At 40.5% G+C, this 27,731-nt stretch overlaps 1 protein-coding gene across 1 annotated transcript; it reads left to right on the top strand.

The window, feature by feature from the left end:
• The first annotated feature begins 154 nt into the window (after positions 1–154).
• Positions 155–27,467, top strand: LOC146380521 (F-box/LRR-repeat protein 7-like). Its single transcript, XM_084939667.1, has 4 exons — positions 155–669; positions 5,630–5,719; positions 23,715–24,332; positions 25,267–27,467. Exons 1-4 carry the CDS (start codon positions 633–635, stop codon positions 26,001–26,003), a joined length of 1,482 nt encoding a protein of 493 aa, XP_084795793.1. The 5' UTR covers positions 155–632; the 3' UTR covers positions 26,004–27,467.
• The last annotated feature ends 264 nt before the right edge of the window (positions 27,468–27,731 follow it).

Raw genomic sequence — 27,731 nt, 5'->3', positions numbered from 1 at the left:
TTCTTTTCTGTCTTCTTCGTGTACAGTTGGCAAACTCCAAGTGTGCAAAAATGTTTAAAATGAGCTAGCTAAGTTGCAAATAGGTAGACATGCTGTACTTAAATGTTCCTAAAGCGCAGTTTTGGGCTGTTGTACGCTTTTATTTTATTTTATTTTATTTAATTTATTTATTTATTTATTTTAACCTCCACATCTCCCTCCCCGGCCTGCGGTCTCTTTAAATCCAAATCCAGTTGGAGGGGAGCTGCGCGTCCTCAGAAAGTTGTGTGGCCGCTGTGATTGCCCGCACTCAGTCTGATAAACAGCTGCTTACCATTTAGGGCGCTTCACAAAGTTTTCTCCAAACTCCTCCAATCGGGATTTTTTTTTGGTCTTTTTTTTTCTGAGCCTGTGGATGTTCAGATATAGAAAGTCTGCACCGCTGGAAGCAAGTCTGGGATTCTAGGTTTGCGTAATGCTCAGACGTCCTCTGCTCAACATCTGGATTAACTATTTGGAGCCAGAGCTAACGGCCCTACACGAAACTCTTGACTGTATAGCCTGCTATCTTGATGGAAAGAATGCATTTTAGCCTACTCTGGAATTTAACTTGATGACCCGAGTTTGTGCTCGTAGATTATGTATTCTTTAAAATGGGTGCGAACAATGGAAAACAGTATGGAAGCGAGGGTAAGTGCTTCAAAAATTACTTTTAAACACATTTATGTGAATGCCACTTTAAAACTCGCTCTTTTTTATGCAAGTATATATGAAAAACTCCCTTTTTAGTGGGTAAAAAAGGGGCTGTGATATCATCGTCTGTAGCTTTTTTCTTTTGTGTCCAGGCCATCTAAAAATAGAAAATAATGCAGAGTTTCTTGGGTCTGTAGCTTCCTCGAGCTTGTCCCTAGACATCAGTTAGCTAGCTTAAAACTAGCACCATCTCTTCGGAGTTGTGCACTATATTTAATCTCCTTTGTGCGTTTTCTGTTTTTATGCACACTTTAATTTACTCCACATGTCTTCGAGATGTTTGGGGTGTGTGCAGTTAAAGCTGGTGGCTACTTTTGCCTTGTATTTTATATTGGTTTTAGAGATGTCACATTTATTCATAAAAGATAAGAGTGACATCTGGCGGCGGTCGTTTTTAATCACTTTGAAAAGCGGCCTGCTGTTTTCGAAAAGTCAAGTTTGAACAAAATTCGTGTTTTCCTTTTCTTATTCTCAAGGAAATTAACTCATCTCTGCCTTATTGTGTGTTTGCCTTCAGTTAAAAGCATATAAGTGAAAGAAAGTCAGTTTAATAGGATCTCAACATTGCATAACGACTCTGACTTAGCAGGTTCTTGTAGCCTTATAGTTTGTTTTTGAAGATAAAATCTATTCAGGTTTAGTGGAGGTGGTTCTCATAGATGTGGGCACTTAAGTCCAGTTTATCTTGATAAGAGCCAGTATCAGAGATTGCAGTCCACGACCCACAGCCTGGTGTTGTTTGATTTGGAGGCCATTTCATACATGCTAGTCAATTTCATGTTATTTTTTGTGTAAAGTCAAAAGTGCACAAGACACAAACAGCTAAATACTGTGAATAGTCTTTTCTTAAATGGATTCTCATTGAGACTGTACATCTCAAGTTCACTGATTTATTTTTGCTTCACTTCAGTTTTTATTTCAATTACAGTTAACTTTCCTGCAGATACTGTAAAATGCTGTGTTTGGGCGGAGCCTCAGAAACTGGGGTTCACAGAGGACAAGTAGACATAATGCTAGTTTTTTTTCTTGCACAAGTGTTTAGACTTGGCAAAATAAAATAGCCACATATTAATATCAGTGACTGACGAGACAAGAAAAATGTTGCATTGCATAGATTAAAAAGCACTTAGAGTACATCACACTTAACGGACAGACAAGTACAGAAAGCTGTTTCAGCTTACAGGAATGCAGCTCGAACCGTCTAAAAGATAACATTAGACCTTGTTTTTCATGACGTTACCACAATCAGAATCAGAATCTGTTCACTCTCATAGAAAAATGCAGAAAAATCTCCAACATGTGGCATTAATGATCCAGGAATTTATCCCGCCTTTTGTCTGTTATCATCAAAAATAAAAACTTTGTGTTACGACCTATCTCTGCCGTGCAGGTCTCATGTGAGGTCTGATCTTCAGCATTACTTGTTCAGAAAAAAATTGTGGTCGGACTTTACCAAACACATTATTTCTACCTCAGAGCAGAAATGTTTGTATAAATAACATTCCAAGGAGCTCTCTTCCTAAGTCAATAGCTGCAGAGAAAAGGTTGGAATTCATGATGTTAAAAATAACACGTGGAGCAACTCCACCTAGGAATTTAGTCTGTTAAGGTACATGAACAGATTCTATCACAAGCTCAAGGCCTGTACTCAAGAGCTGAAGTTGAGTTGTCCTTGAGCTGTGCAGCAGTCAGAGAATACCCAGACTGAAGAACACCATACTGTGCAGTTAGTATCTGGCACAAAATAAACCAAACGGTTAAAAAATTGTGCTTTTTGTTGATTAAGATTTAAAGTCTTCAACATAAGAAGTGATCTTAAAGTCTTTGACAGGCTCAAAATGAACAATCCTTACCTACGGTGCATACTTCCTTCTTAGTCCCATACTCTACTGATTTATCTATTTATATAATTTTCAAACTCAAGAACATCACTTCAGAAAATGTATCAGCCTTCACAGAACATACATATGCTAGTAATACAAACACTGATGTGTAAAATCAGTAGAATTCCCCTTTAACAGTAGATTTATGGTTCTGCATTAAATCTACACCGTAGGGGAGTTATAACCGCAAACCCTTCTATAACCCTACGCTGTAACTTATGCCATAACCTGACATGCAACTCCCTAGAAATGTAAATAGATGTTGCCTCAAGGCCCGTTCAGTAGTGCTGTTTCCTCCTATGCATTGCCAGCTTCTGCCGATCAACTGGAAGAGATAATCTCCACCGCCAGCTCAACGTTTTAGGGATGAGAGGATGCAGATGCAGAGGAACACCATGCATCCTGGCTGTGATGTCACCCACTTGCATAGGATATGTCTGTATAGATCCAATGCAGAATTAAAAATTAAGATTATACCTGATACCAGAATATACCAGAATATACCAGAATAATAACTGATGTATTATTTGTTGTACAGCTAAAAATAACCCTTGCATTCTCAGTTTATAAATGGCTGCTTTTCCATCATGATATTAAAAAAACTTGTTGCACATTGTTCTGTAGGTTTTGCCAAAGTTATTGCAGAAAGTGTAAATTTCTGGCAGAAAAAAAGACACTGGGCTCCAGATTTTTTTCACCTGTTTTCAGTGCTATTTGTTGATTTATGTATCTGATATTCCAATATTTTCTTTTACAAAACATTAACGTATTTCCTAACATTTTTTTAATGTAGTTTTTTTAGATACATGTTTACCATCTGCCTGATTTGGCTAAGATCAGATGGTTTATGCATTTGGGGAGTTACAAATGTGTGTTGTCAACTGAAGTTGCAGAGTGCCCTCTGGTGGAAAAACTGTGCAATGTTAGCACACATAGAATGTTTGAAGGGTGTTTCTCCTGGCTCATCTTTACTTTTTAAATCTTCATTTATAAATGCTAGGCCCAATATATTAGCAAATACTTAATATTGACTGATAATATCAGCTGTTAGATAAATCAGTTTCCAGAGGAATTCTCCATAACAGTCTGTCAAACATGTATCTGAAGTCTTTAAATGCATTGGAGGGGTTGCACAAAATCTGATAGGCTTCCTCAAGTGATGCTGAGGTTGGGCTGAAAGCAGCGGGCAGACAAGCTGTGGATGTGGCAACCAGGGAATGTGGAGTATCAATAAAATTGGGTGATTTGTAGCAATGACAGAGCAAAGTGTGGTGTGTACATCTCTGAGTATAACAGGTGAAATGAACAAATGAATACAACTGACTGACATATGATGGTGATATCTACACAGCCAGAATCTGGAATGCCAATTAGCAACCAGCTGTCAGCTACAAAGTGGTGGGAGATTAGCAAATTACTAATAGTAGTAATAGAGTTCTGTTTTGGGTAATGTAGGCACAGAATAAAGAAAAACCAACAACAATATTTCTGGTTTTGCTGTGTTTTTTCCTTCTGTCGACCTTGGATCCAACAATGTCAGGAGAGTTACGTAAAATTAAGGTAGTATTGCATTGTTATCGCTTGATAGTATCTAAGACCATTGTCTTAACCCAAACTTTAGAATCCTGCAGTCCATTAGTCCACATCTGTTTTCAAGTGTGATTCCACAATTAATTACACACTGGTCGTAACTATGCAGCAACTATCAACCAGCACATTATATAAGCATAAGACAGGAAGCAGGAGCTTTTCTGAAACTTGTTTTTCAATGAAAGACAGAAAACAGTTATTGCCTTGCAGAGACCGACCCACATGCCAACCAAACAGCCCCTGCAGCCACGAGTTCCTCGCTCGCTAAAGAATTGTGTAACCGGCTAAATATCAAAATATATTTTCTTGTGTTAACTCTGCCTTTTATGCTCTGCTGGGAAAAGTGGTCTGACATTAACATCTGCAAGCTCTTCATGAATATCTGACTCATTTCTGTGGACTGGGGGGAGCTTTAACAGATGTGTCAGCTCAGTGATGTCACCGCAAATTGTCATTCATGTTCATACCATATCTGCTCCATTGGTTTTGTATTATTTTATAAGTAGCTGTGCGATCTTTCGTTGTTTCGTTGGACTCATTATGCAGACAGGTTGCTTTTTTTTTTCTTCCGTCCCAAGTTTTTGAGAGTTTCTTCATATTTCGGGAACTGTCTTGTCTGTTTAGGTTACTGCGCTTGATGTGGATGTGGGCGTGACTGTTTGGGAACACCTCCTTAGCCTGTCGTGCTGGGCGAAAGGCGCATAGTTACTCTCAGGAAAGCCACAAAGCTGCATTTATGATCTGACAGAGGAATGAAACGCCATAAACAACTTCTCCACAGGCAGCCTGTAGTCACCATGGCAGTGAAGCCTATCGTACTTTGGGAACAGAGGCAGTCATGCAAAAGGATATACTTTTTTTCACTTTAGCACTCATAGACGAGTCGACTGTGTAGAAATTCAAAGTCAAAATCCTAGAACGAAAACGTAGAAATCACTTTGGTGTGGTGTTTGTGAGACAGTGCTGACTCGCTGCAGATGATACCATTCATTAATCTCTTTCTGTGTTTTGTCACTCGTCCTGTGTGGAAGTAAGGGCTGAAGGGGGGATTTTAGAAGACTTTATTTTTTTTCCAAATGTCAAAAACGGATACTAACTCAGACGAACCAGCAGATACTTTGTGCATGTGCCAAGGCTAACCATTCCTCCAAAACCGAGGAACATAAAAGTCATAAAAGCAGAGATTGATGAGATTTATATTTCCCTACACTTTGTGCCTCCTTACTGTATAATATATGTCATTAAAGTGTGAGTCCACCTTATCTTTAGCAAACATTCTTCAGGTATTAAACTGAAAATCAAAGTTTCGGGGGATTGCGGGCTACAAAATTGCCTCAAATGACTACAAATTTAATTAAAAAGGCAGTTTATTATCTTAACCTTGATATTTTATGTCCAAGCACTTTTGTTTTTCTTCCCTGCAGGTAAAGGGAGCTCAAGCATCTCCTCTGACATAAGTTCGAGCACAGATCACACACCAACTAAAGCTCCGAAGAATGTGGCTACCACTGAAGGTAAGGCATCTGGTGCTCATTAACCAAACTCCCCTCCCTACTTCTTCTTTCCCTCCTTTTCTTCTTCTTCTTTTCCCCCTTCCAGCGCTCTTTTTCCTCCTCATCCACTTTCTGTGCTGCCTATTTTTGGAGAGAAACCTGTGTGTTCCTGGGATAACCTTAAATTGAAAACAAACTCACAGCTGCCATCAGAACCCAGAAACCAAAGGCATTTCTTGAGCTTTGTTTTAGAAGAAGGGGGAAAAAAACACTTCTGGCTTCTCATTGTGGAAGAATGCTTATCTAAACTGTGGTCGTATCAGGCTCAAAGCGTTGCCAGGGCGGGTGGGAGGTGCATGCACTTGGGAGAGGTGGGCGAGAGGGATTTTGTTGGAGACAGTGAAGGTATGGGGAGTAAGAATGGAGAAGAGAGAGCTTCACCTTCTGCTCAGATCCTGCCCTTACTCCTCTCCAACTCTCTGACTCCCTCTCACCTCCTCAGCCTCCTGCTTGCCCAGGCAAGCGTCCAACTCTGCAAGAGTCACCATAGGAACTCTTTCAGGAGTGGATGTGTTACTAATGTAAACTGTGTGCTTACCCTAATGGTTTGGAAATACTTTTCAGCTGGCAGATACATCTTGAAGCCTGCTGTCAGCAGCTGTCTGAAACATTGATCCATCTGTTACAGTTGGAACAATTTGTCACCAAAAACATATTTTAGAAAATGTTTTTCATGCATCAGTATTATAGTGCATTCCATATAGTGCTGGCCAGGGACCAGAATTATCTGATTTCCAGCCTTCTTGACCCAGACTGCTGACTGGCCGGTCAGTCAGTCATGTGTCTGATTACAAGTCTTTGCTGGAAATGTCAGTACTGCTGTGCTGGTGCACAGACAAATAGTTGTGCACTCACAGCCACATGCTGTTAGCTCTTTGCTGTACCAGTACTACCGTGAAAACGCTTATCACAAGAAAAGCTAAAGCTACTCAGAGCTCAAAACAAGCCACAAGTCAGCAACCTCAGTATGAGCAAAGCAGTTATGAAGATACTTATGGAGAAAGAAAAGGGTCGATATCCTCTAAATTTCTTGCAGCTGCTTCTGTTAAGTAGCATCTCTAGTTATTATGGCTAATGTGTTGCAGTGACCCATCACTTTTAGTTTGTGGTCTCCACCCACATGTTTAGGGACTACAGTGCTGTGATAGTGCTCTCTTTCCACAGTTCATCAGTACTCTTTATCCAGGTCGGGTATCTTCACAGCATCTTTGTCGCTATCATCACGATGATTTAAAAGACGTCAGACTTCCACTGGTCAGAATGCGTTCAAAGATGATGAGTCAGACAGTGAGAATAAGATGTAAAACCCCAGTAAAGTAATCACAAAGTCACTTGACAATTCTGATCAAAAGCTGACCAAAAGCTTTATCAAAATCCCCCACAGATACATTGTGGTCTCCCTACTGTTGTGTAGGAGACTTGACCAGTGAGTCATCGGCTGTTTTGCACGCTCATACACATTTACAGTACACTCGGCCTTTTTCTCTCATGCATTGTCATCGCCAATCTTAAATTTGCTCTGGCATGCTAAATGTAGTATTCTTGTGGCTTTGCACTGCCCACAAGAAAACAAATACTAACTACAGCGTGTTTTTATAACTGTCACTCAGCTGGAGATTTTAAGGTGTTTCTCAGAGGGAAAAAAAAGGATCACAGGGGAAACCACACATCAGACAAACTCCTCAGGAGACATCAGATTTTGTGCAAAGTTTGTGCCAAGTAGTTTCACATCTTGCTTTAAAAATACACTGAGATGTACTTGTGAGAGTGCATTGTAGGAAGATAGATCACTCTTACTCATTCAGCTTCGCTGGAAATGCTAACGCATAAAGGTCCGTCCACCGAGCAGCTTCTGGAAGTTAACCCAGAGTACTTTGTGGAAATCAATAATTGTCCTGGATGTGTCTTCTCTGAGCACAACCTGTGCAGATAGAAATATATATATATATATATATATAGAGAGAGTATAGGCCATATCCAGTGGCTTCCAGACCATAATTCCCCCCCCCTGTGTTATGACTGAAATTGTTATTTTTTTCTCCATGCTAAGTGGGAGTAATTACATGGTCTGGAACCGCTATGGCCACAGTCAAATCCCCCCTCCTTAGAAAGACACACGCATGAATGTGCATGCACATATACACATATGCGCACACACACACGGACCCACATCCACATGCTCATACACAGTGGCAGATTACACAGCCCTTCCCCACCTAGTCCTGTGGTCCACTAAACTAATCAGGAAGCAGTCTGGGCTGTTTCCCCACCACACACTGGGAGTATTCATATTAGGGCCTCCAGTGTCCCCATGCTGCAGTATGGTCACTGTTGCATTGATGTAGTTCCATTAGTTAGTTATTGTTTTGCTCTTTGTAAAACACCATAGTAACACAATGAAAGAGGAAAACATTGGTTATACAGGAACATTTATACAGAGGTGTATAAATGTATAAAAGAGTGCAGCCAAAAGACACCGAATGCTATGAGCTGGATTATTATTGTGATACCTTATGAGAGCAAATTAAAAGACTATTAGAGGTCAGAGCATCTCTAATATTAACTGTGCAACATTTTTCATAAATTTTATGTTTTGCCAGTAAGTGCCCAAATAAATTAAACCTATTTGAATTTAAATATAGAGTTTTCCATTTCCATTTGCCCTTTAACTAAACAGGCTGCACCAGTCATGTGTTAATTCTTAAATATAGAGTAACAGAATAGATCTGTGGTGCAGTTGTTCCTGCCTCGCAGCAGTCCTGGTTGAAGCTCCTGGTCATCTGGTAGCATGCTCTCTCTGTGGCTGTTTGGATTTCCTCTGGGTGCTCTGGCTTCCTCCCACAGTCCAAAAGCAGGCTTGTTAGGCTAATTAGCAACTCTAAATTGGCTCTAGGTGTGAACGTGAGAGCGTGTGGCTGTCTGTCTCCCTGTGATGGGCTGGTGACTTCTCGTGCTGTTGTTACAAAGATTCCATTCACTGTAGAAAAATGCATATTTCTGTTGAGACAGACACGATTGTTCTACCAGACGGGCTACAGAAGGATGTTTTTTTATTACCCATTGCAAGAACTAATTCAGTTGAAAGAAAAGTTTTGTGTCAGGCTGTGAAGAGGTGAAATTTACTGCCAAACGGGTGACACAGAAAGAAACCAGCAGAATTGGATTTAAAAGGCTATTAAAAAACTACATTTTTGAGATGGTGTCTGACCAAATGGAGGAAATGATAAAAAAGCCTGGGGATATTGGCTGTGCACTTAAATGATAGATTGCTCATGCTGACATGATATTATGATTTTATGTTTTTTACTTTGTTTTATTCGTGTGCGTGGTTGAGTTTTGTAAAGATGTTTTATGTCTCTGTGTAAGTTGTTTATAGTGAACTGTCACAGTGTAAGTTTTTTTCCCCCTGTGGAAAAGAACAGCTGCTGCATTGATGTGGCTAATAGGGATCCTAATAAATGAAACTAAACTAAACCCTGTGACAGCTGTGATAGGCCACAGCCCTCTGGCTCCACCCATCTGCAGATGGATGAAAGGAGTATATATATGTCATTAAGTTGTGGCTGAAAAATATTAGTCAGAAAATATAAAAATGTTCTAATCTAATCTAATGTTTGCTAACATTAGCTAACATAAGCTAGTTGTCATACAAGATAAAGTAAAGCCTTTAGCTATGGTAAATTTATATTTATATTACTACTATTTACTTATATGCTACTATACCATCCTACTACTATTTATTTATATTAATATTTATGTTATATACTATTTATTTATATTATTACTGATACTTCAACAAAACTGAAACTAAAGTAATCTAAACCCTGTGACAGCTGTGATAGGCCACAGACCTCTGGCTCCACCCATCTGCAGATGGATGAAAGGAGTATATACATGTCATTAAGTTGTGACTGAAAAATATTAGTCAGAAAATATAAAAATGTTCTAATCCAATCTAATGTTTGCTAACATTAGCTAGCATAAGCTAGTTGTCATACAAGATAAAGTAAAGCCTTTCGCTATGGTAAATTTATATTTATATTACTACTATTTACTTATATGCTACTATGCTATGCTACTACTATTTATTTATATTAATACACATTTAACCCCTGGGATATCTAATTATTAATCTAATTATTAATTTTAAAAATCTGTCAGCACAACCTTTTGGCCTTAAATTGTAAGAAAATTAATGTATAAAATTAAAGAAAAAGTTCTTGTAGCTTGCTCCTCAGATTATCCTGTAAAACAAACCCCAACATTCATTTCTATATTGGATAATGAAAAACAGGAATTTTCCTGTTATCTAATTGTTTACTTGTTACTTAATTACTTTGGTCTAGTCTCAATGGTCATGTGGGAAGCCTTTATCAGGAAAAACTGAATTTGTATCAGTTTCCATGGGGACCAGATTGGAGTTGTTGTTGGGCTGATTATGGCTGCCCAGGACTTCCCTGCTTTGCACTATCTAGAGTACAAAGCAGATCCATGAATCTGGTTTTAACAATGATCTGTCCAAAAAAGAAAAGGAGTGAGGTTTTTAGAACAATACTTGTTGTTAGCTTACCATTAAAACAACCAAAGTTAACCTTACTAGAAACTTTGTATATGCACATGGAAAAGATGTATATATTAATTCACAACCAATGCTATGCAAGTTTGCATTCCTCTTTTAGATTTTTGAGGTGAATATTTTTCTCTGTAAACATTATTTTTCAAACGATACTGTCTGTTTTTACAGCCACTGTATTGATCCAAACCAGAGACCATGGAAATGAACGGCTGGAGACTGCACCAAGTCCCATAAGGGCTGTTTCATATTTCTCTAAACAAAAACTATTGCCATCGCAAGAATTTCAAATAGGTTGTAATCATCTCAAAATCTAATGAAAACCATATTACTGAATTATCGCCCAGCCATAATATCAGTATGCAAACGGAAAGTAGACTGGTGCCTGCCGTCTTTCAATGATCAGTCAAGTATTCCAACAAAACCAACATTAGGAAGTCGCACTCATTCTTTTCTTGAAAACAAACTGAGCCGGGCAGTCATCTGGCAAGATTTTGCAATACGTCTCTGTTTTCAGTTATTATTTAGACAACTTTGTGGTGGCCTGACCCAGTTGAATCGCTTATTAGTTGCAGACTGAAAGGCACAGGCTTGGGACAGTAAATCCTTCCTGTGAGATGAAATTGAGTATCTCCCAGCAGGGGTTACACAGTGACCCAGTCTGGGCCTCAAGGGTTCGCTTTGGTACAGCTGGACCCCGGGTACCTTAGGAATGTGGCTCAGACATAGTAAGCGCTAAACAGACAGCACCCTGAGGTGTTCAGCCTACATGCTGTGACTCTTGAAGACCATTTTGATGTTGCTGTATCAGCTGGAGCCTTTGCCAAAGGTTTACCCAATAAAGTAGCACAGTTTCAAAAGAGTGTTGATTATGTAAAAACAGCCAATGTTTGGGGTCAGTTCCTTCACTCGTACATAATGGCACCAGGAAGGTGGCTCAGACACAGGAGAATGGTGGGAACAATGAACATGCTGACTTCCTCTCTGTCTGCCAAGGACCAAAGAAACAGAGATAACAGTGCCGAGGAAAAACCTAATCTGTCCTTCTATAGCACTTCCAACACTGTAGTACAAGGCTGTACTGTAAACACGTTGTAATTTATATGCTCTTAACTAGAGGGTTATCAAAAGCAATTTTTTTAGATGATATTTCGCTATAAATATCTACTTTCTGCATGACGTAAGTAAAGTTTCTATATGAGTTAATGCAAGAGTAAGACTAACACTGACTGGTTGGGGCTCTGTATAGTCTTATATAGCAATGGAGCAAGGTGACGGGTGAATCTACCAAGGTCCACCAGACTGATTATCCAGTCTCTGACTAATCCTTAATGATTAAAAATAAGACTAAAACTAGAACTGAAAAGCATAAAAACTAAAACTAAAACAAGAAAATCCTGTCTGGAAAAACCTGAAAATACAATGAATTGGAAAAAAACAAGTCAAAATGAAATAAAACATAAAAAAACTGCTATTTAAGATGCACTACTAGATTTTTCTCACAAAGACACACTTAAACCGAAAGCTTTAGTGTACGTGGGAGGTTTGTATATGGACACCGATCCTGTGGCAAGTATGCCAGATAGATGCATTGTGTCAGCACAATGACTCACTTCACATCTTTCTATCTTTAGGCTATCTGTGTAATGCACTAGTCATATGCTCCAATGTAGCATATAAAGCATTACAAACTAATAATCCCCCTTTTTGTGGGTCGAATGCCGTGTCGGGGTCACATTTGCAGTCTTAACAGCTTCACTCCTGTCTCCAACAAGTTAATATTTTTGCTCTCCCAGGGGCAAAAGATCCCTCACACTTCATCTATAAACTAACTCTGCATACTGTTGGCCCATTTCCTTGTGTTTGCTCAGCCAGATATATAGTGTTTCCCTGTTGATTGTTGCCAGATCCTGCAGAGAGATGTCCGTAAGTGTCGCTGACTTAGGGGCATTTTTACAACAAAAAAGAGATTTAAGGTGTTAGCCTCCTTTTATTACCCTCTCAAACATCACATCTGTTTTTTAACGCAAGATATTTAACTACTGTCTATTAAAGGAAATACTAATGCACAGAAATTCACCACCTCAACAAGTATCTGCACCTTTTGTACTGTCCTAAATTAGGACACAAAACAGCTGCCTGCAGTTATCCAAGGGCATTTTTAACAAGCCTATAGCGATTGCAATAAGAAATATCATTGGTTTGCATTTAATCCTTGTTGGAAATAGTTTAGTAAAGATAGAACACAGTGAGGAACAGAATGCCAATGCTATTCTGCCCAGATTTTCTCCATCAGCTGTCTTCACTCCTCCCCCTTCCTTTCTACCACTCCACAAGCCAGGAAATCTGAGCGAAAAAGCACAGAACAAGGCTCCAAAAGAAAAACAAGAGAAAGCAGTTTACTGAAGAAGAAGAAGAAGAAGAAGAAGAAGAAGAAGAAGAAGAAGGAGGAGGAGGAGGGGGAAGTCAGTTCATAACTCTTCTCTGATTACGACTCGGTCTTCTCTTTCTCTGCTGAGAGGGAGGAAGTGCTGGCCCTTCTGTTTTGAACGTGCTTGCCATTTTCTTCAACAGGGGTCACGTTTATCAGGTCTACTACAGGAGCACGTTTGACAGGAGTTGGGAAAGATGCCACCTGGAAAAAACACATGCTCGCTTCCTGTAAGATTTTGGCTCGCGAGCGATGTTTTCACTATGATCCACCTGGGTATTTAGGCTTTTATGTGGCAATATGACCACGGTTGTGGAACAGCTGAACTGACACATTGGACTTCCCCTCCCCTCATTTCACTCTGTGGTTTGTTTCGTTACGTAAGCAGGGAAGCGTCAGTTGTGGCTGAAGCTCCAGTGTTACAAAAATGAGAGGAACATTGCTGTGGAGACTGTTCCACCCTCGGGGAGTCTTTCTTTTATTAATTGTGTTTTATGTAACTATGTAACATCGCAAATGCAAAAACAACTAAACATCTTCTTTATCTGAAGCATTTGGGTCTAGAAATACACTTGTCACCATCATAGGAGGAAAAATATTAGCTCAGAACTTTGGCCTGAATGATGATCTGTACAGCCTTAGGCCTAAAACAGAGCAACTGATGAAAACGTGTTTATGGGAGATTGCTGAAAATATTGTACAAAATTACTGGAAGTTTGATACTACAAGGCCAGAAAATCGCTTTGCAAAGTCATTTTTCATTGTTTGCACAAAAATTAGATTTACCAGAAACATGCTAGCTAGTCACAGTTAAACTCTTAGGAAAGTGTACTGAGGTCACAGGTAAATCTAAAGTAGCAGAATATGAATTGACCTCTGTAAAAACTTTCCAGTAGTTGTACATCGTTTGGGGTCATGAATAATTAGGCCTATCTTCTAAATCAGCGGTCCCCAACCCCCGGGCCACGGACTGGTACCGGTCCGTGAGTCGTTTGGTACCGGGCCGCAAGAGTTGAGACTCGGGTGTGAAATGTATGGTTTTCAGGGTTTTTATTGGTTTTTTAGTGTTATTTTGTTATCGTTTTTTTTTTTCATTAACTTGGTTTTCCTGGATCTTTTCACGTGTGTTATGAATAAATCTTCTTTTTTTCTGTACCGGTACTAGTTTTATTTTGTTGTATTTATCCGCGACACCTTAAAGGCCGGTCCGTGAAAATATTGTCGGGCACAAACCGGTCTGTGGCGCAAAAAAGGTTGGGGACCGCTGTTCTAAATCACTCAAACAAGGATAATCTATAGTATGCTCATTGGTTAATTTGTAATTTGAAAAGTTTTTAGCGAATGAGCAAGCGGTTTCACAGTCAGACCTGCCCCTCCTCGTCAAAGCCTTCAAACTGAGATGGCGACAGAAACTATAGAAAGCCTGGGAGTTGCCATTTTGTGTAGCAATTGATGGTAAACTGTCACACAGAGAAATAGTGTAGAGGTCAAAGTATTCAGTACAAAAGATGTGCATATCGTGATCGTGGCTCAAGAGTTGGGAGTTCGCCTTGTAATCGGAAGATTGCCGGTTCGAGCCCCGGCTTGAACAGTCCCGGTCGTTGTGTCCTTGGGCAAGACACTTCACCCGTTGCCTGCTGGTGGTGGTCAGAGGGCCCGGTGGCGCCAGTGTCCGGCAGCCTCGCCTCTGTCAGTGCGCCCCAGGGTGGCTGTGGCTATAATGTAGCTTGCCATCACCAGTGTGTGAATGTGTGTGTGAATGGGTGGATGACAGGTTGTGTAAAGCGCTTTGGGGTCCTTAGGGACTGGAAAAGCGCTACACAAATACAGGCCATTTACCATATCTGGGCCATCAGGTGTGTATTACACAGAAACACCATTCCTTCTGATTCAGGGAGTAATTGAAAGTAAAAAGCAAGGAAAACAAAGACTGTTAACGCAGTAGTGCTGGAGAGAGCCCTGCTGTTGACAGGTGTGTTAACTCAAGCTAATCATCTTCATGCTGTAGCTTCAGATTTAGCATATGGACAAAAGATCCTGTCATCATTAATCCTGTCATCCAGTACTGTTCCCAGAAGTATTTTGTGGTAAAATAAATTGTGTTTTTCTTATTTTTTTTCTCCTTAAATGCACTTGTCAGCTTTTTCCATGAGTTGGGTATCCAGGACTTTGATGTGAAACAACCTCTTTAAGAAGTTCAAACAAGCCCTTTTCTGTCAGGGGTTTATAACCAAAGAGTCCAGGCACTTCCCTTGTTCTATTGCTTTAACCACATGACATCATTACATTTGCTCCTCATCACAACCAAATCAAACGTTTGGCCAACATTCACTTTTCCATTTGTGTCAGATGTGCTCTGTGTAGCTACGTTACCCTCCTCGGTCGTTTGACATGACTTACAGTCACTTTGCACTCTAACCCCACTCACACACTCTGCCAAAATGGAGAAACTGTCCATAAAAGAGAAATCATGTACACGACTCCCCAAACTTGGTCACCCCAACCTTGACATCCCGATTTAATGATCTTTAAAAAGAAAAATTACATCATCTTGAATTTCAATTATTTGCCAAAAGCCAGATCAGCTTTGAATTGGGCCAAATCACTCGTGGACTGCAAACTTTCATCTGCATTCTGGAAAATTTGCGCTGTGACGAACGGGCAAACACAAGAGCTAATTTTTGAAGAAGTGAGTTCGCATTCGAATCTGGCCGTAGAATATCTGAGCGTCTGTTGTCCTCCTCTACTGAGGATTTATAAAGTGACGAGAGCAGGGTATGGAAACGTTTGAGGGGCTTTAATAGGTGGAAAAACTCCCTTGAGGAAATTAGTCGCATTGTGGGGAAAAACGTGTTATAGTTCTTGGCATATGTACTTGCCAAATCTGTTGCAGCAAAATCTTCAAAAAAAATAAAATAAAATAAAGAGAGAAAAATGCAAAGAAAGAATCTCAAGACTGAGTGAGTGTGAGAAAAGCTGCCGTCCAGAAGCAGAGGTGGGTTGGGGGTTGTGCCGAGTGAAGAAGTCTATTTCCTGTCCGAGTGTGCGCATTGTGAAGGAACCAGCAGCCCTATTGTCTTTCAGATTGCGCAGTGACGTAAGACCTTCCTGTAGTGAAGGCTTTGCTGATAGCCCAGCCGCCACACTGTACAGTAATATCAACTTCCATGTATTCAATAAAATCTGAGACAGACCCAGATGTTTTTCATCCGAGCAGTCCTCTTTCTCAGTTGGATGTTTCCTTTTTTAAAGAAAAAAACTCGAACACATGACCCTTTAGTGCTGATAAATCAATAGCATTTTCTTCAGTCAAATCTCTGCTGCCTGGTTGTTTTTTATTAGCTGATACTTCTTCTTGGTGTGTTACTCCTCTTGAATTAATTTTGGTTTGATTTCCTGACTTATGGGTAGAAAATGAGCTTCTTTTTATTCCCTCACACTTCTGGCAGGGAGGAGCCCAGTGAAAGCTTACAGAGCAGGAGCATGTCACACGGCTAATGTCACTGAGGTAATGCATTGCTCTGTTCTGCCAGATGCAGCAGTAATAATCCTGCGAGCCCCAGACAGGGTCTTAGCAGAGCTTCACGGCACTGCAAGATCCTGAGTAGAATCCCTATAGCTTTAGTTTATGACCAGACTGCGTCAAAGTCTGGATTGACCCTGCCCGTGCACTTGTCTTTGTCTCTGGTAAAGTCTGCAGGCTCTTTTGCCAATTTATCTTCCCTCTTTCCTTCCCCACTGCTCCTGCTTTCTTTTTGGAAGCCTTCAGCTGATTTCCTCAAATCTGTTTTTGTGTGCTACTTTAAAGAAAAATATTAATCAGGATTTTGTTATTAAGTCGACCTCACTCCAAATAGCCAGCTGCGCCTCTTCATCATCCAGGCACGGTGTCTTTTCAGTGATCATTCCGATTGATTTACATTAAACCTCTGGTATCAAAGCACAGTCCAGATGTGCTTTAGAAGTGAAGCTGAGCTGACGTTAATGAGATCCTGCTGCGGCACTGCCATGGATCAGCACAGATTTGGGTATTTGTGGCAAATGATTTCAGCCAAGTATGCCTTGCTGTGGCTATATGTGCATTCAAAATGCATGAGTTTCTCTTTCATTTCATTACTGTGCAGTTGTTCTTTGCCCAGGGTAAAGACCAGATGTTCCACTGTTCTCTGATTTCTTAAACTAAATTGAATCTTCCACCATCTGCACTTGCAGTGACTTCAAGAGAACTTTAACAGCTGCATAGTATTTGTTCTGCTAATGATAGGCTTGCAATGATACAGAGATATAAAACACGACACCACTGGTTAACTCGTAAAGCTGCAACTGGAAGTTACAGGAAAGTTTATTCTTGCAAGTTGCAAGTAAACCTTCTGAAGAGATCCACGTTTTCTAGAGACCTTCTGCTGTTTCAGATGGACCTTATTAGAGGAAAGTTTTCCTTGTTGTCATAGCGAAGAATATTTTGACATGTGAGCTCAGTAGCTGCTATAATTTTCTCCATAACACTTTTAGGACTTCTCATCCATGTTGGCTTATGCATAAAGCTCATTCTTGACCTCTTTGAAAGGAAGATTACAAAACAGTTCCATCTTATGGTCCACTAATGAGTGTGTTGAAAGCTCCAGGCTGGCTTCAAGCTAGCAAGGGAAATATAAGCTGTGATTGTTTTGTCAGAATACTGTTGTTAATGTTCTGACTGAGGGATTTCTGAAAAATATTAAAATGTACAGCTCTGCTATCACTTTCGAGATAAATGAAGACAGAAAACTAAACAGCAGTGATGTTTGTAGGGTTACTGAAGTTGGGCTAGCTGGTATATAATGGTGTGCTACGTGGTGGCTAGCTACACAGCTATGGTTAGCACAATATGAACATATTAGCACAGTAAAGCTGAAGCCATTCGGTAAAAGTTATTCGAGGGTGTTTCTGATGGTTAGGGACAAATGCAATCGCATGACAGGATGCTGTAAACGGACCAAACTTCAGTCAGGAGAACAACTGAGATAAGGGTTGATACGTCATCACTTAAAGACCGGATAGGAAAGTGGCAGAGTGTCCTCTGGTGGACAGACTATGCACTATCAACACTCATGGTTGAAGGGTGTCTCTTTTTTACTTTTAAAGTTTTCTTTTTTCTTTACTTTCATTTCTTTTTAAGTTTTCATTTATCTGCCATTTTTCAATTGATCTCGATATATCAGCAAACAGTTAATATATCGACCCCATCAGGCTCTAACTTTCAATGTTTTCATTCCACAAGTTTTTGTATAGCAAATTCCGCCTGATGGGCTTTCAAACTATGTGCTTGACTGACCATTCAAGTGCTTTCATGTTGTTTCTTTTATTTGTGTTTGTATTCGCAAACCCCTAACATTTGAAAGTATGGAGAATATGTGTTGCAAATGCATTGCATGAACTGCATGAATCCCTCAGAAGACAAGAAGTACAAGGGGATCTTGTGATACTTTGTAATTCAGATACCAGATGGATGTGAAAAATGTTTAGAGGAAAATGAAGAAAAATATCAGAAATGAGATCATTCGAGTCTTCAGTGATACCCGGATAAACAAGATCCTCACTCAGCTGAAAAACATAGACAACTGTAACACCTGGATTTCCTTAAAGTAATCCAGATGCTAGCTATCCAGAATCATGCACAGTTAAGCAACTGCGACGCTGACTTCACTTAACTTTTCCCACCAGCTGTTTGAAACTGTGTCTCAGATTAAAGGGGTTGGGTGTAGCCTGGACTTGGAGTGCTCTTCTGATCAGTGACACATGTAATTACGCAATTTGGAAGTTGCTCCTTAGCCAGTGGCAGATGAGTTGCATGCTGAATCTATCGCATTAGCTAGGATTTGGACAATAAAGCGGTGCCTCATTCATCCATCAAAACTAATGATTCACAAAATGTGTCTATGTAATGCCTGCACACAGCTTCATGGAAAATCAGATTTTCTCCTGGATGCTGTGATGTTTTCATCGCAAGACTTGCACATATACATTTTTTTTTTCACATCACAAGATTTACTGCAGTATCAGGATATTTTTCATTCCCATTATTAAGTGAAACTTCACTTTTTTGGAAGATAGTTAAACATATTTTCACATCTATAGAGTTTTGTGCTGCATGGTGTGGGGTTGCAGCCAAATTATGCAAAAAAAAAATAACAGTCACTAGGTATTGTGGGAATGTTGTACAGCACTACTATTGTTGAGACATATTTGGACAGCTGTGTGAAATTCAAAATAGATGAGGTGTTTGTAACGACGTCAGACCATTAAATCCTTTGCGTTAAGCTAAAAAATGAATTGTTATTGGAGAAATCTATTGGCCGAGAAAAGGTACAAGTCCTCAAGAGAATAGTCCTGCATATTTTAATCATAGATGGACCACCCACAAGAATGTGATGCATTATAACCAAAATGAGGTCGACTCTATCCCACAAGAATTTAAAAAAAAAAAAAAAAAGCCCAACATGCGCAAAGTTTTGATGCATTCTCTTCATCTGGCCAGGATTTGGATTTGAATGAGAATTTTAAAGCACACAAGAGGCAGTTTAAAAAGCAGAATTCGAGGACATGTTCCCCAGAGGATGAATCTGTGGATGTCATCAGAAGTGAGATGGGAAGCAGACTGAGCAGAAGCTCTGGTATCTACATCTGAAATACGACTGTAAGGACGGTGTCACTGCCCAGCTGCCTGTCCCAGCGCACAAATCCACATGGCAGACAGGATGCTGTCTGTTTGTCATGTACTGCACATGCTGACACACTGTGCAGAAGCAGATGATTAACTTACCCTTTCATTTTAACCAACATAGTTCAATTCACATGACTGGGAGTGTAAATATAGATTGTAAATTGCAGACAGTGTTAACATGGAAATCACCTATTTGTCAATAGTCTGTTGAAGTACAACAATCCTACATGTCACGACCTCACCACTTACCTGCAGACTTTGCAAGTTTATTTTTGACCAAAATATTGTCTCAGATCCTGCAGATAGCTGTGAGCCTGTCTGTGACGTATTGGGTGTTGAATGACTGTTGGTATTATTTTGACCTTTTGATAATTCTGCTCAGTAATCTCCATAATGTGAATTACTAATAAATGAGGTCCTGATATTGATCTTACAGACATACTGGGCTTTCTTAAATAAACTCAGTTACTCAGAGTTTGTCTTGGACCAGTAGTTTCGAATTTTGAAATACGAGACTCCACCTCAGTAGTAGACGGACCCTTTAGAAAATAGTTAATGAATGTTTGGGTGTTAGAAGTATGAGTCTATAACCACACACTGCTAATTCACGAGCTCCTACAAAAGGCTCCTAGAAAAGTTCTTGTAGAAGAAAAGGGGATATTTGTGCTCTTATTATTGGGCCCAATGTTTGTAAAGAGAATTAATTCAAATGGGGCTTTTGTAAGACAACCAGTCACCACATATCGTAGGAAATTAGCTCCACGGTGTTGTCTAAATACTGGCAACCTCTTCAGGGTGTAACCTCTCACCCACTAAGAGCTGAGATAGGATCCAGGATGGATGGATGAATGTTGAGACAGCTGGAATTTGCTTCCTGAAGAAATAGTGCAGAATTCTATGCACTTGCGTCCTCTGCTTTGTCATTAATTACAAATTTTTGGGCATTCAGGAGGTTCACAAGTTTGAATGTTTATAGCCTAGAAACTTTACAAACCATTAATCAGCTGCATCAAAGCAGATAAACTAAAGGTAAAATGTCTGAACTTCTGAAAAAAATGTTTAAAAAAACATTTCGTTGGAATAAAAATGGCATATTAGCAAGATAAGAAATTCTATCTTTATCCCACTGCTGGGAAATTTCTACATCGAAAAAAAGCCTACATTCAATTTTTTACCGTCCTTTAGACTCGCTTAAGACTAAAGTGCTTCATTTTCATGAGGTAAGCTCATCAAAGAGTCTCCCAAAAAGCTCTGATGTTGATGGAAGCATAAATCAGAGCTGGCTTGACACCTGAACAAATCGTAAACAACTGGCTACTCAGTAGCTTTTGCTTACTCTACCCTAAACAGGAAAAAGCATGGATAAAGGCAGGAACATTTGAACAGCCCAGGAAGCTTTAAGTGGATTTCTGCTGTTAAAAGGGCAAAAAAAAAAAGTTTCCAGTAAAGTTTTTGCTCATCTTGTTATAGTAACAACCTTTGTCCAAAACTGAGACATCGTCTTTTAAACAAATAATTGGGAAGCAATCTTTGTGACGCGATTCATTCTAGCTTGCCTTTTTCACCACATACTGTTACTTTTTAGGTCAATCAGATTAGTACTAATGGTTGGACAGCTGTGGGTGACATCATACTAGTGACTTCTTGGAATGTTTTTAGTGATGACTATCAGTCCACCTAAAATCCTCAAGATTGTAAAGAATAGATTGGAGGGATGACTGAAGAAATGCAGACTTCATCAGAGGAGAGCGCTCAGTGTCCCAGTGCGACAGTTTGACCCCGGGAATCAGATTCAGCGCCCTGGCTGACAAAGGATTCTGTCGTCTCACGCTAGAGTGATGGGATCCAGCCTCGTCTTCTCACAGCTGCATCTTCAGACACGGCAGCAATCAGTGCACATCTGTCAGGGCCTCAGTGTTTACACAGGGCTAACCATATATTGTCAGACCAGGCACCAAACTCCTCATCTGCTTTGCTTTGAAGCCGCAGAGTTAATCTGATGAAGAGGAACTGTGTGTGCTGCCCAAACGCCTGGCAGATAAATGTGACACACTTTTTTCCAAAAACATCCCAAAACCTGATAATGGGATCCATGGAAACGCCTCTTCACTGATGATAAAAGCTTGTGTAGTACTGTAACTGTGGATTCCAAGTTTCTCTAGCAGTTTTTCCAACTTTTTATCTGTTTATTCTTATTCTGTTTATTCTGATAATAGCTAGCAAATGTAATTTGCAGTACATCACTTCCCTCTAATCAAGCAAGGGTGATGGTCAGGTTTCATATACAGTACTAATGATATTCTTTTCTTTACATATGAAGGTATAATGGCTGCCATTAGTGCTACTGGAACTGTATCAAGTGTTATTTGGCTTTGGGAGACTCTACAAAAGCATGAAGATGTCATTACTGTTAGTTAGAGAGTTTGGGGAACAAAACAGAAAGCCATGTGTTAGAAAAGAAATGAAGAAACGTCTGGATTGTACCAAATATCACTGTGAAAAACTGAAAACGCTACGCCCAGATGAACAGAATCAACCTTTCGGGATTTACTTACCTGGATGATTGAGCATGCATCAAGACATCATGAGTTTTGCACAAATATATCTTGAATGCACTCTTCAAACCAGGACCAGTAGATTCGGAGACCTTAAAACCTCAATCGATGTCGTAATCTGGTTACAGTAGAATTATTAAGTCTCAACAAGAGATTGTGAGGCAGCATTGGGATCGTTACTCAAGAAAAGTGAAGTACACATTACTCGTTATTGTAATGCAGTACATCACGTAATTACTCACCAGAGAAAGTAATTTGTTACACTGTTACTTTCTCATTAGTGCATAATATGATACTTCAAACGCACCCTTACATATTTACCAGTTAACAACATAAACCTTTAGTCTGCTGAACCACACACTGATACAAATCCTTTTCCTAATAAAGACACACATATTATTGTTCTCACACTTTTCACATATGACCACAAAGCCGACAACAAGACAAAGATAAAAAACGGCTAAGAGACAGACCCCACTATCACTCCTCAGTGCATCCGATGCATCAGATAAAAATAATGTCCATATCACCACGCCTCAGAAGCTGTATCGCTGTATGACTCTACAATTTTCCTCCTCTCGCCCACTAAAATCAGATAATTGTAGCGCAAGTGCACACACAAGAAGAAAACACGCAGATAACAGACGGGTTTTAGCACAAGTAACGACATAATTGTAACTGCAATGTAACATGACTGTGTTACTGAAAAATATCACGACGCGTTACACAAATGAGAAAACAGAAGATATCAGGTGTCTCCCACAAATTTCAGATAAGAAGACTGGAAATCGTTGGAAACATGTCATTATCACAGACAGAAATACCTGGAAACACTGAAAACAAATCATGCTTTTTTTCTATTTTCTCAAATTTTATTTTGCATTTTATATTTATTTACTTTTTTTTACATTTTTTAACATCTTTTTGATACCTAAGCGCCTTCTCTAACATTCACACAAACACTCTGGGTTCAGCATTTGGCCCAAAAATACTTGGACATGCAGACTGGAGTAGCCAGGGATCAAACCACTGACCTCTTGATTGGTAAATGACCCGCTCTACCTCCTGAGAACATAACAGCCACACCAACAAAGCAGGAACAACCAGTTAATGAGTCATTCATTAGTAATGTTCTAACTCAATAATTCCTTACCCGTCTAGAAGATAATGACTTCCAGAAATTGTGAGTCATTAGGTTGCGATTATTTCATAATTATCTGTAAATTAACAGGACTCCCCACTTTCTGCATGAGTCATTCCTGATTAATTGCAAAAGTTGAACATCACAAAACAGTAACTTCTCATTTCTTTAACATTAGCTACTCTTTTTGTGTTACTTACTTACAGCTACTTTGTAGTTACACATTACATACCAGGAGTTTGTGTCTCCTAAGTATTATTAACTTTACTTGAACAATTATCTACTGTAATGTCCTGGATTGAGATTATAAAGGGAGTAGACTGATTAGCTTAACTTCAGCTTGTTGTTGACTCTTTCAATTAACTATACAATTATTTGTGTTCCTTATTGTAAGGCGGTATCGCAAAGGGGAAATCCCTTTTTGGTTGGTTCACCTAACAGCTCAAATATTAGCTTAAACAGCCAAAAGATTCATTTAAAAGTAAAACTTAAAAACAAAAACCCAGAAGAATTATTCTGTCTCATTTTGTTTTGTTTTATTGTTTTTATTCAGGTTTAGATTCCAGCACAAGAACACTGAGCACCCCGAGCCCGGGACTGATTCTGCCTTCCAAGTCCTCCTCCCTCTCCTCACCTGCTCTCTCCAGCAACGGCCACGAGACCAACTCCTCGTCCTCGTCTTCTGCCCCCGCTGAGACTGTCGCTGTGATCCACCCTCAGCCCGGCACTCACACTCGCTCCAGACAGTCGAAAACCCACCACTACGCCCCCATCGATCTCCTCCCTGACCACACCCTCCTGCAGATCTTCTCCCACCTTTCGACCAACCAGCTGTGCCGCTGCGCACGCGTTTGCCGCCGCTGGTACAACCTGGCTTGGGACCCCAGGCTGTGGAGCACTATCCAGCTAACAGGAGAGCTGCTTCATGCCGACCGTGCCATCAGGGTCCTCACCCACCGGCTGTGCCAAGACACCCCGAACATTTGTCTGACCCTGGAGACGGTGGTGGTCAATGGCTGCAAGAGGCTCACTGACCGGGGGCTGCACGTGGTGGCCCAGTGCTGCCCTGAGCTACGCCGCCTGGAGGTTGCCGGCTGTTATAACATCTCTAATGAGGCCGTGTTTGAAGTGGTATCCCGCTGTCCCAACCTGGAACACCTAAACCTCTCAGGTAAAAAGAAACAGACAAGTCATATTGAGTAAAAAGCAAATAAACCCATCTGACTTTAATTATAATCTTTGGGCAAGCTCTACGTCTTAAGGAGTGGCCACTACTTGACATCATGCACATGTGTGGATTTGCCTCAAAGAACTTCTCCTTTCAGTCATTTTTCAGTGATTTCTTGTAAAGCTGGTAGAATCATTAGAGGAGCAGGAGAAGCTCTGCCAGCCTTAAGTCCCCATGTGGGAGAAGAAAGGCTTTCTTTAGCTGAAAGCAGAGCTTACCTCAACATGGGTAAGAGGAGCGGTCTGCTGCTTTCATTAAGGAAGTGACACAAATAACATTGACTGGGGCAGAGCGAGGTCTGCACTATTAGCAGCAGGAAGGAAGCTCTTTGTAGTAAAAGGAAAAATAAGCCCTTTTCAAAGTGTTAAAGACACCAGGCTTTGATTGGATTTGCTTTTTTGGTCTCTAAAAACCGACCGCACTTGTGTTTTCTTTGTCTGCGCTCACATTTTCATTCTTCTGCATGATTGGCTGTAATCTAACACAGCAGGTTTTACTCTGGCGCCATCAAGTGGCGACTCTGTTAACATCAGCTTTTAAGAGTCAGTGTTGGGCTACTGTACCGCCTCCCTCTGTCATTGTAGGCTGTACAAAAATAGCCTTGAAAGTGCAGCAGATGGTAATAGGAGGCCTGATAAGAGAATTTAATTGGTTTATAATCTCTTTCTTGCTGTCCCACAATAAGAGATAAGAACTTTTAAAATCATTTGTACATAGACAGAGAGAAAATGCTTCTTTTCTTACTCTTGGATTGCGTTATAACATAAAATCCATGTGCATACATACATGTGAGTTCTGCATTAACACCTGTTCTTTCAACATCAACAGCGAGACTCTCTTTAATGGAAAAAATCACCTCTGCTTCCTTTCCCTCCAGGCTGCTCCAAGGTGACATGCATCAGCCTAACCCAAGAGGCCTCACTCCAGCTGTCTCCATTGCACGGCCAGCAGATCTCCATCCACTACCTGGACATGACCGATTGCTTTTCCCTCGAGGACGAGGGCTTGCGAACTATCGCCTCCCACTGCCCTCGCCTGACTCATCTGTATTTGCGGCGATGCACCAGACTAACAGACGAAGCCTTGCGCCATTTGGCTCTCCACTGCCCTTCAGTGAGGGAGCTGAGCCTCAGTGACTGCCGCTTGGTGGGGGATTTCGGCCTCCGGGAAGTCGCCCGCCTAGAGGGTTGCCTGCGCTACTTAAGCGTGGCCCACTGTACCCGCATTACAGATGTAGGCATGCGCTATGTGGCTCGCTACTGCCCGAGACTGCGCTACTTGAATGCGAGGGGCTGCGAGGGGCTCACGGATCACGGCCTGAGTCACTTGGCCAGGAGCTGCCCCAGACTCAAGTCTCTGGATGTCGGTAAATGCCCGCTGGTGTCGGACAGCGGGCTGGAGCAGCTAGCCATGTACTGCCAAGGCCTGAGGCGAGTCAGTCTCAGAGCCTGCGAAAGTGTAACAGGCAGAGGACTCAAAGCTCTGGCGGCCAACTGCTGCGAGCTGCAGCTGCTCAACGTGCAGGACTGCGAGGTGTCACCGGAGGCTCTGCGGTTCGTCAGACGCCACTGTCGGCGCTGCGTCATCGAGCACACAAACCCCGCTTTCTACTGAGACGGGGAGTTCTTGGACTGGTCTTCTGACAAGTGGATGTTCTAATATTCCTGCTATGGTGTTGGCAGAGTTCAGCGGCTGATGTGTCAGAGCTAGTTGAAAACCAGCGTGCAATACTGGCCAGAATTTGTCTTTTTAAATTCGCTTGATGGCTGTTAATGCTATCCTTTGAAAATACTTCCACAGAATGTATTTAACATATTTATCTATACAAAAAGGCAGAAAAGTACAGTATTACTCCCCCCCCAACATCACAGTTTGCAATGTAATAACATGCTACAACACTGAGCACTGGGTACAGCTGTGTTACCGTTTAAAAGTATTGTAATATCTATTTTATTTTAAGTCATTGTCACCTTTAGGCCCTGAAACATAATCATTGTAATAATTTCTACAGCTATTCTTGAACAACAAGTATCTCTTGATCCTAAACCACTGAGAATGTAGCAGCAGCTAAGCAGATCTGGTGATTTAGACTATAGTCAGTTTCACTTTCTTTGTGTTGTGTGCATACGCACTTTATGCATTTGCGCTGACAATCACTTCAACTGAGCTCAAACTCTTATATTTAGCATTTTGCCACATGCATTTGTGTTAGTTAAATGTCACGAGTAAAGCAAACTGTGTTTCCAAAAAGGCCGGGATACAATAAAATGTAAATAAAATGACAATCATAGAAAGTATGTATAATTGTGCAAGGACGACATTCAGTTTAATCACAGAACCATGCTGTAATATGTGCAGGATGTGGTTTGGGCCTCTCTTGAATATCATTACTGATGCCTTCACAGAAAGCTTTGCTGGATGGTTCCTCAGTTCTTTAGCCCAGAGAAAATATCCAGAAATCTGGCATGTTGGCTGTTATGTAATCTCGATAATGAAATCCTCCAGTTCTTTGCATTTTTTTATGTTCCTTACTGCTGTTGTTAAACAGTTCAAGTACATCTCTATCTAGTCTTTTTTACGAGTGGTTAAAAAGTCTCTTTGCTTCTGAAAGACTCTCCAAGATGCTCTTTTGCTAATGAACCTAATTAGCTGTGTGCATGCGGTCAAAAATAAATAAATAAGAGGAGTGGAGAGGTTCTGGATGCTGAGGCAGGCAGGTAAGGTAACATCCAGAGCACACAGAACATGTGGAAACATGAGGGACGGTAACCATCTATGCAGGAAGCAAGAGGAGTCCAGAAACCATGAACTGCAAGGAGCATTAACGTTTAAACACAGATAGGAGGAACCATGTTGTCTTTGTACCAGTCTAACTGCAATGTGGAGTTTAAATGCGTAGCAAATCAATGCACAATGTTTTTGTTTACATTTTACAAAAGTAGTACTGACTTTTTTTTGGAAAGCACGTTTGCTCCTGAGAGGGGCTTTTACTGAAAAATAGGAATGGGATCAGTGTTGAAAATAAACAAGAACACATTGCTGCTATAACTGTGCCAATAAATTTCATGTAAAAATCCACTCCCTCCCGGCCTGCGCATGTTTATGAGTCATTAAGGTGACTGAGAATATCTGAGAATGCCATATATGGGCGTGTAACATGCTATTCCCCTTTAAGACTTAAAAGAAACAGCATGCGTGCTATTTTAATTCAACTGAATAAACCAAACCTGTCTATAACCTGTACACATTTGTTAGGTATACCCAGTCAACGTCTTGTTCACACTAATATCTAAAATCTAATCTGTTGTTGCCGACTGTGGCCGTCACTTTATGATCACAGTG

This window comes from Perissodus microlepis, chromosome 9 (assembly GCF_051167445.1).
Source record: "Perissodus microlepis isolate ML-2025 ecotype Zambia chromosome 9, ASM5116744v1, whole genome shotgun sequence".
Taxonomy (NCBI): domain Eukaryota; kingdom Metazoa; phylum Chordata; class Actinopteri; order Cichliformes; family Cichlidae; genus Perissodus; species Perissodus microlepis.
This window is presented reverse-complemented; position numbering and strand designations above follow the sequence as displayed.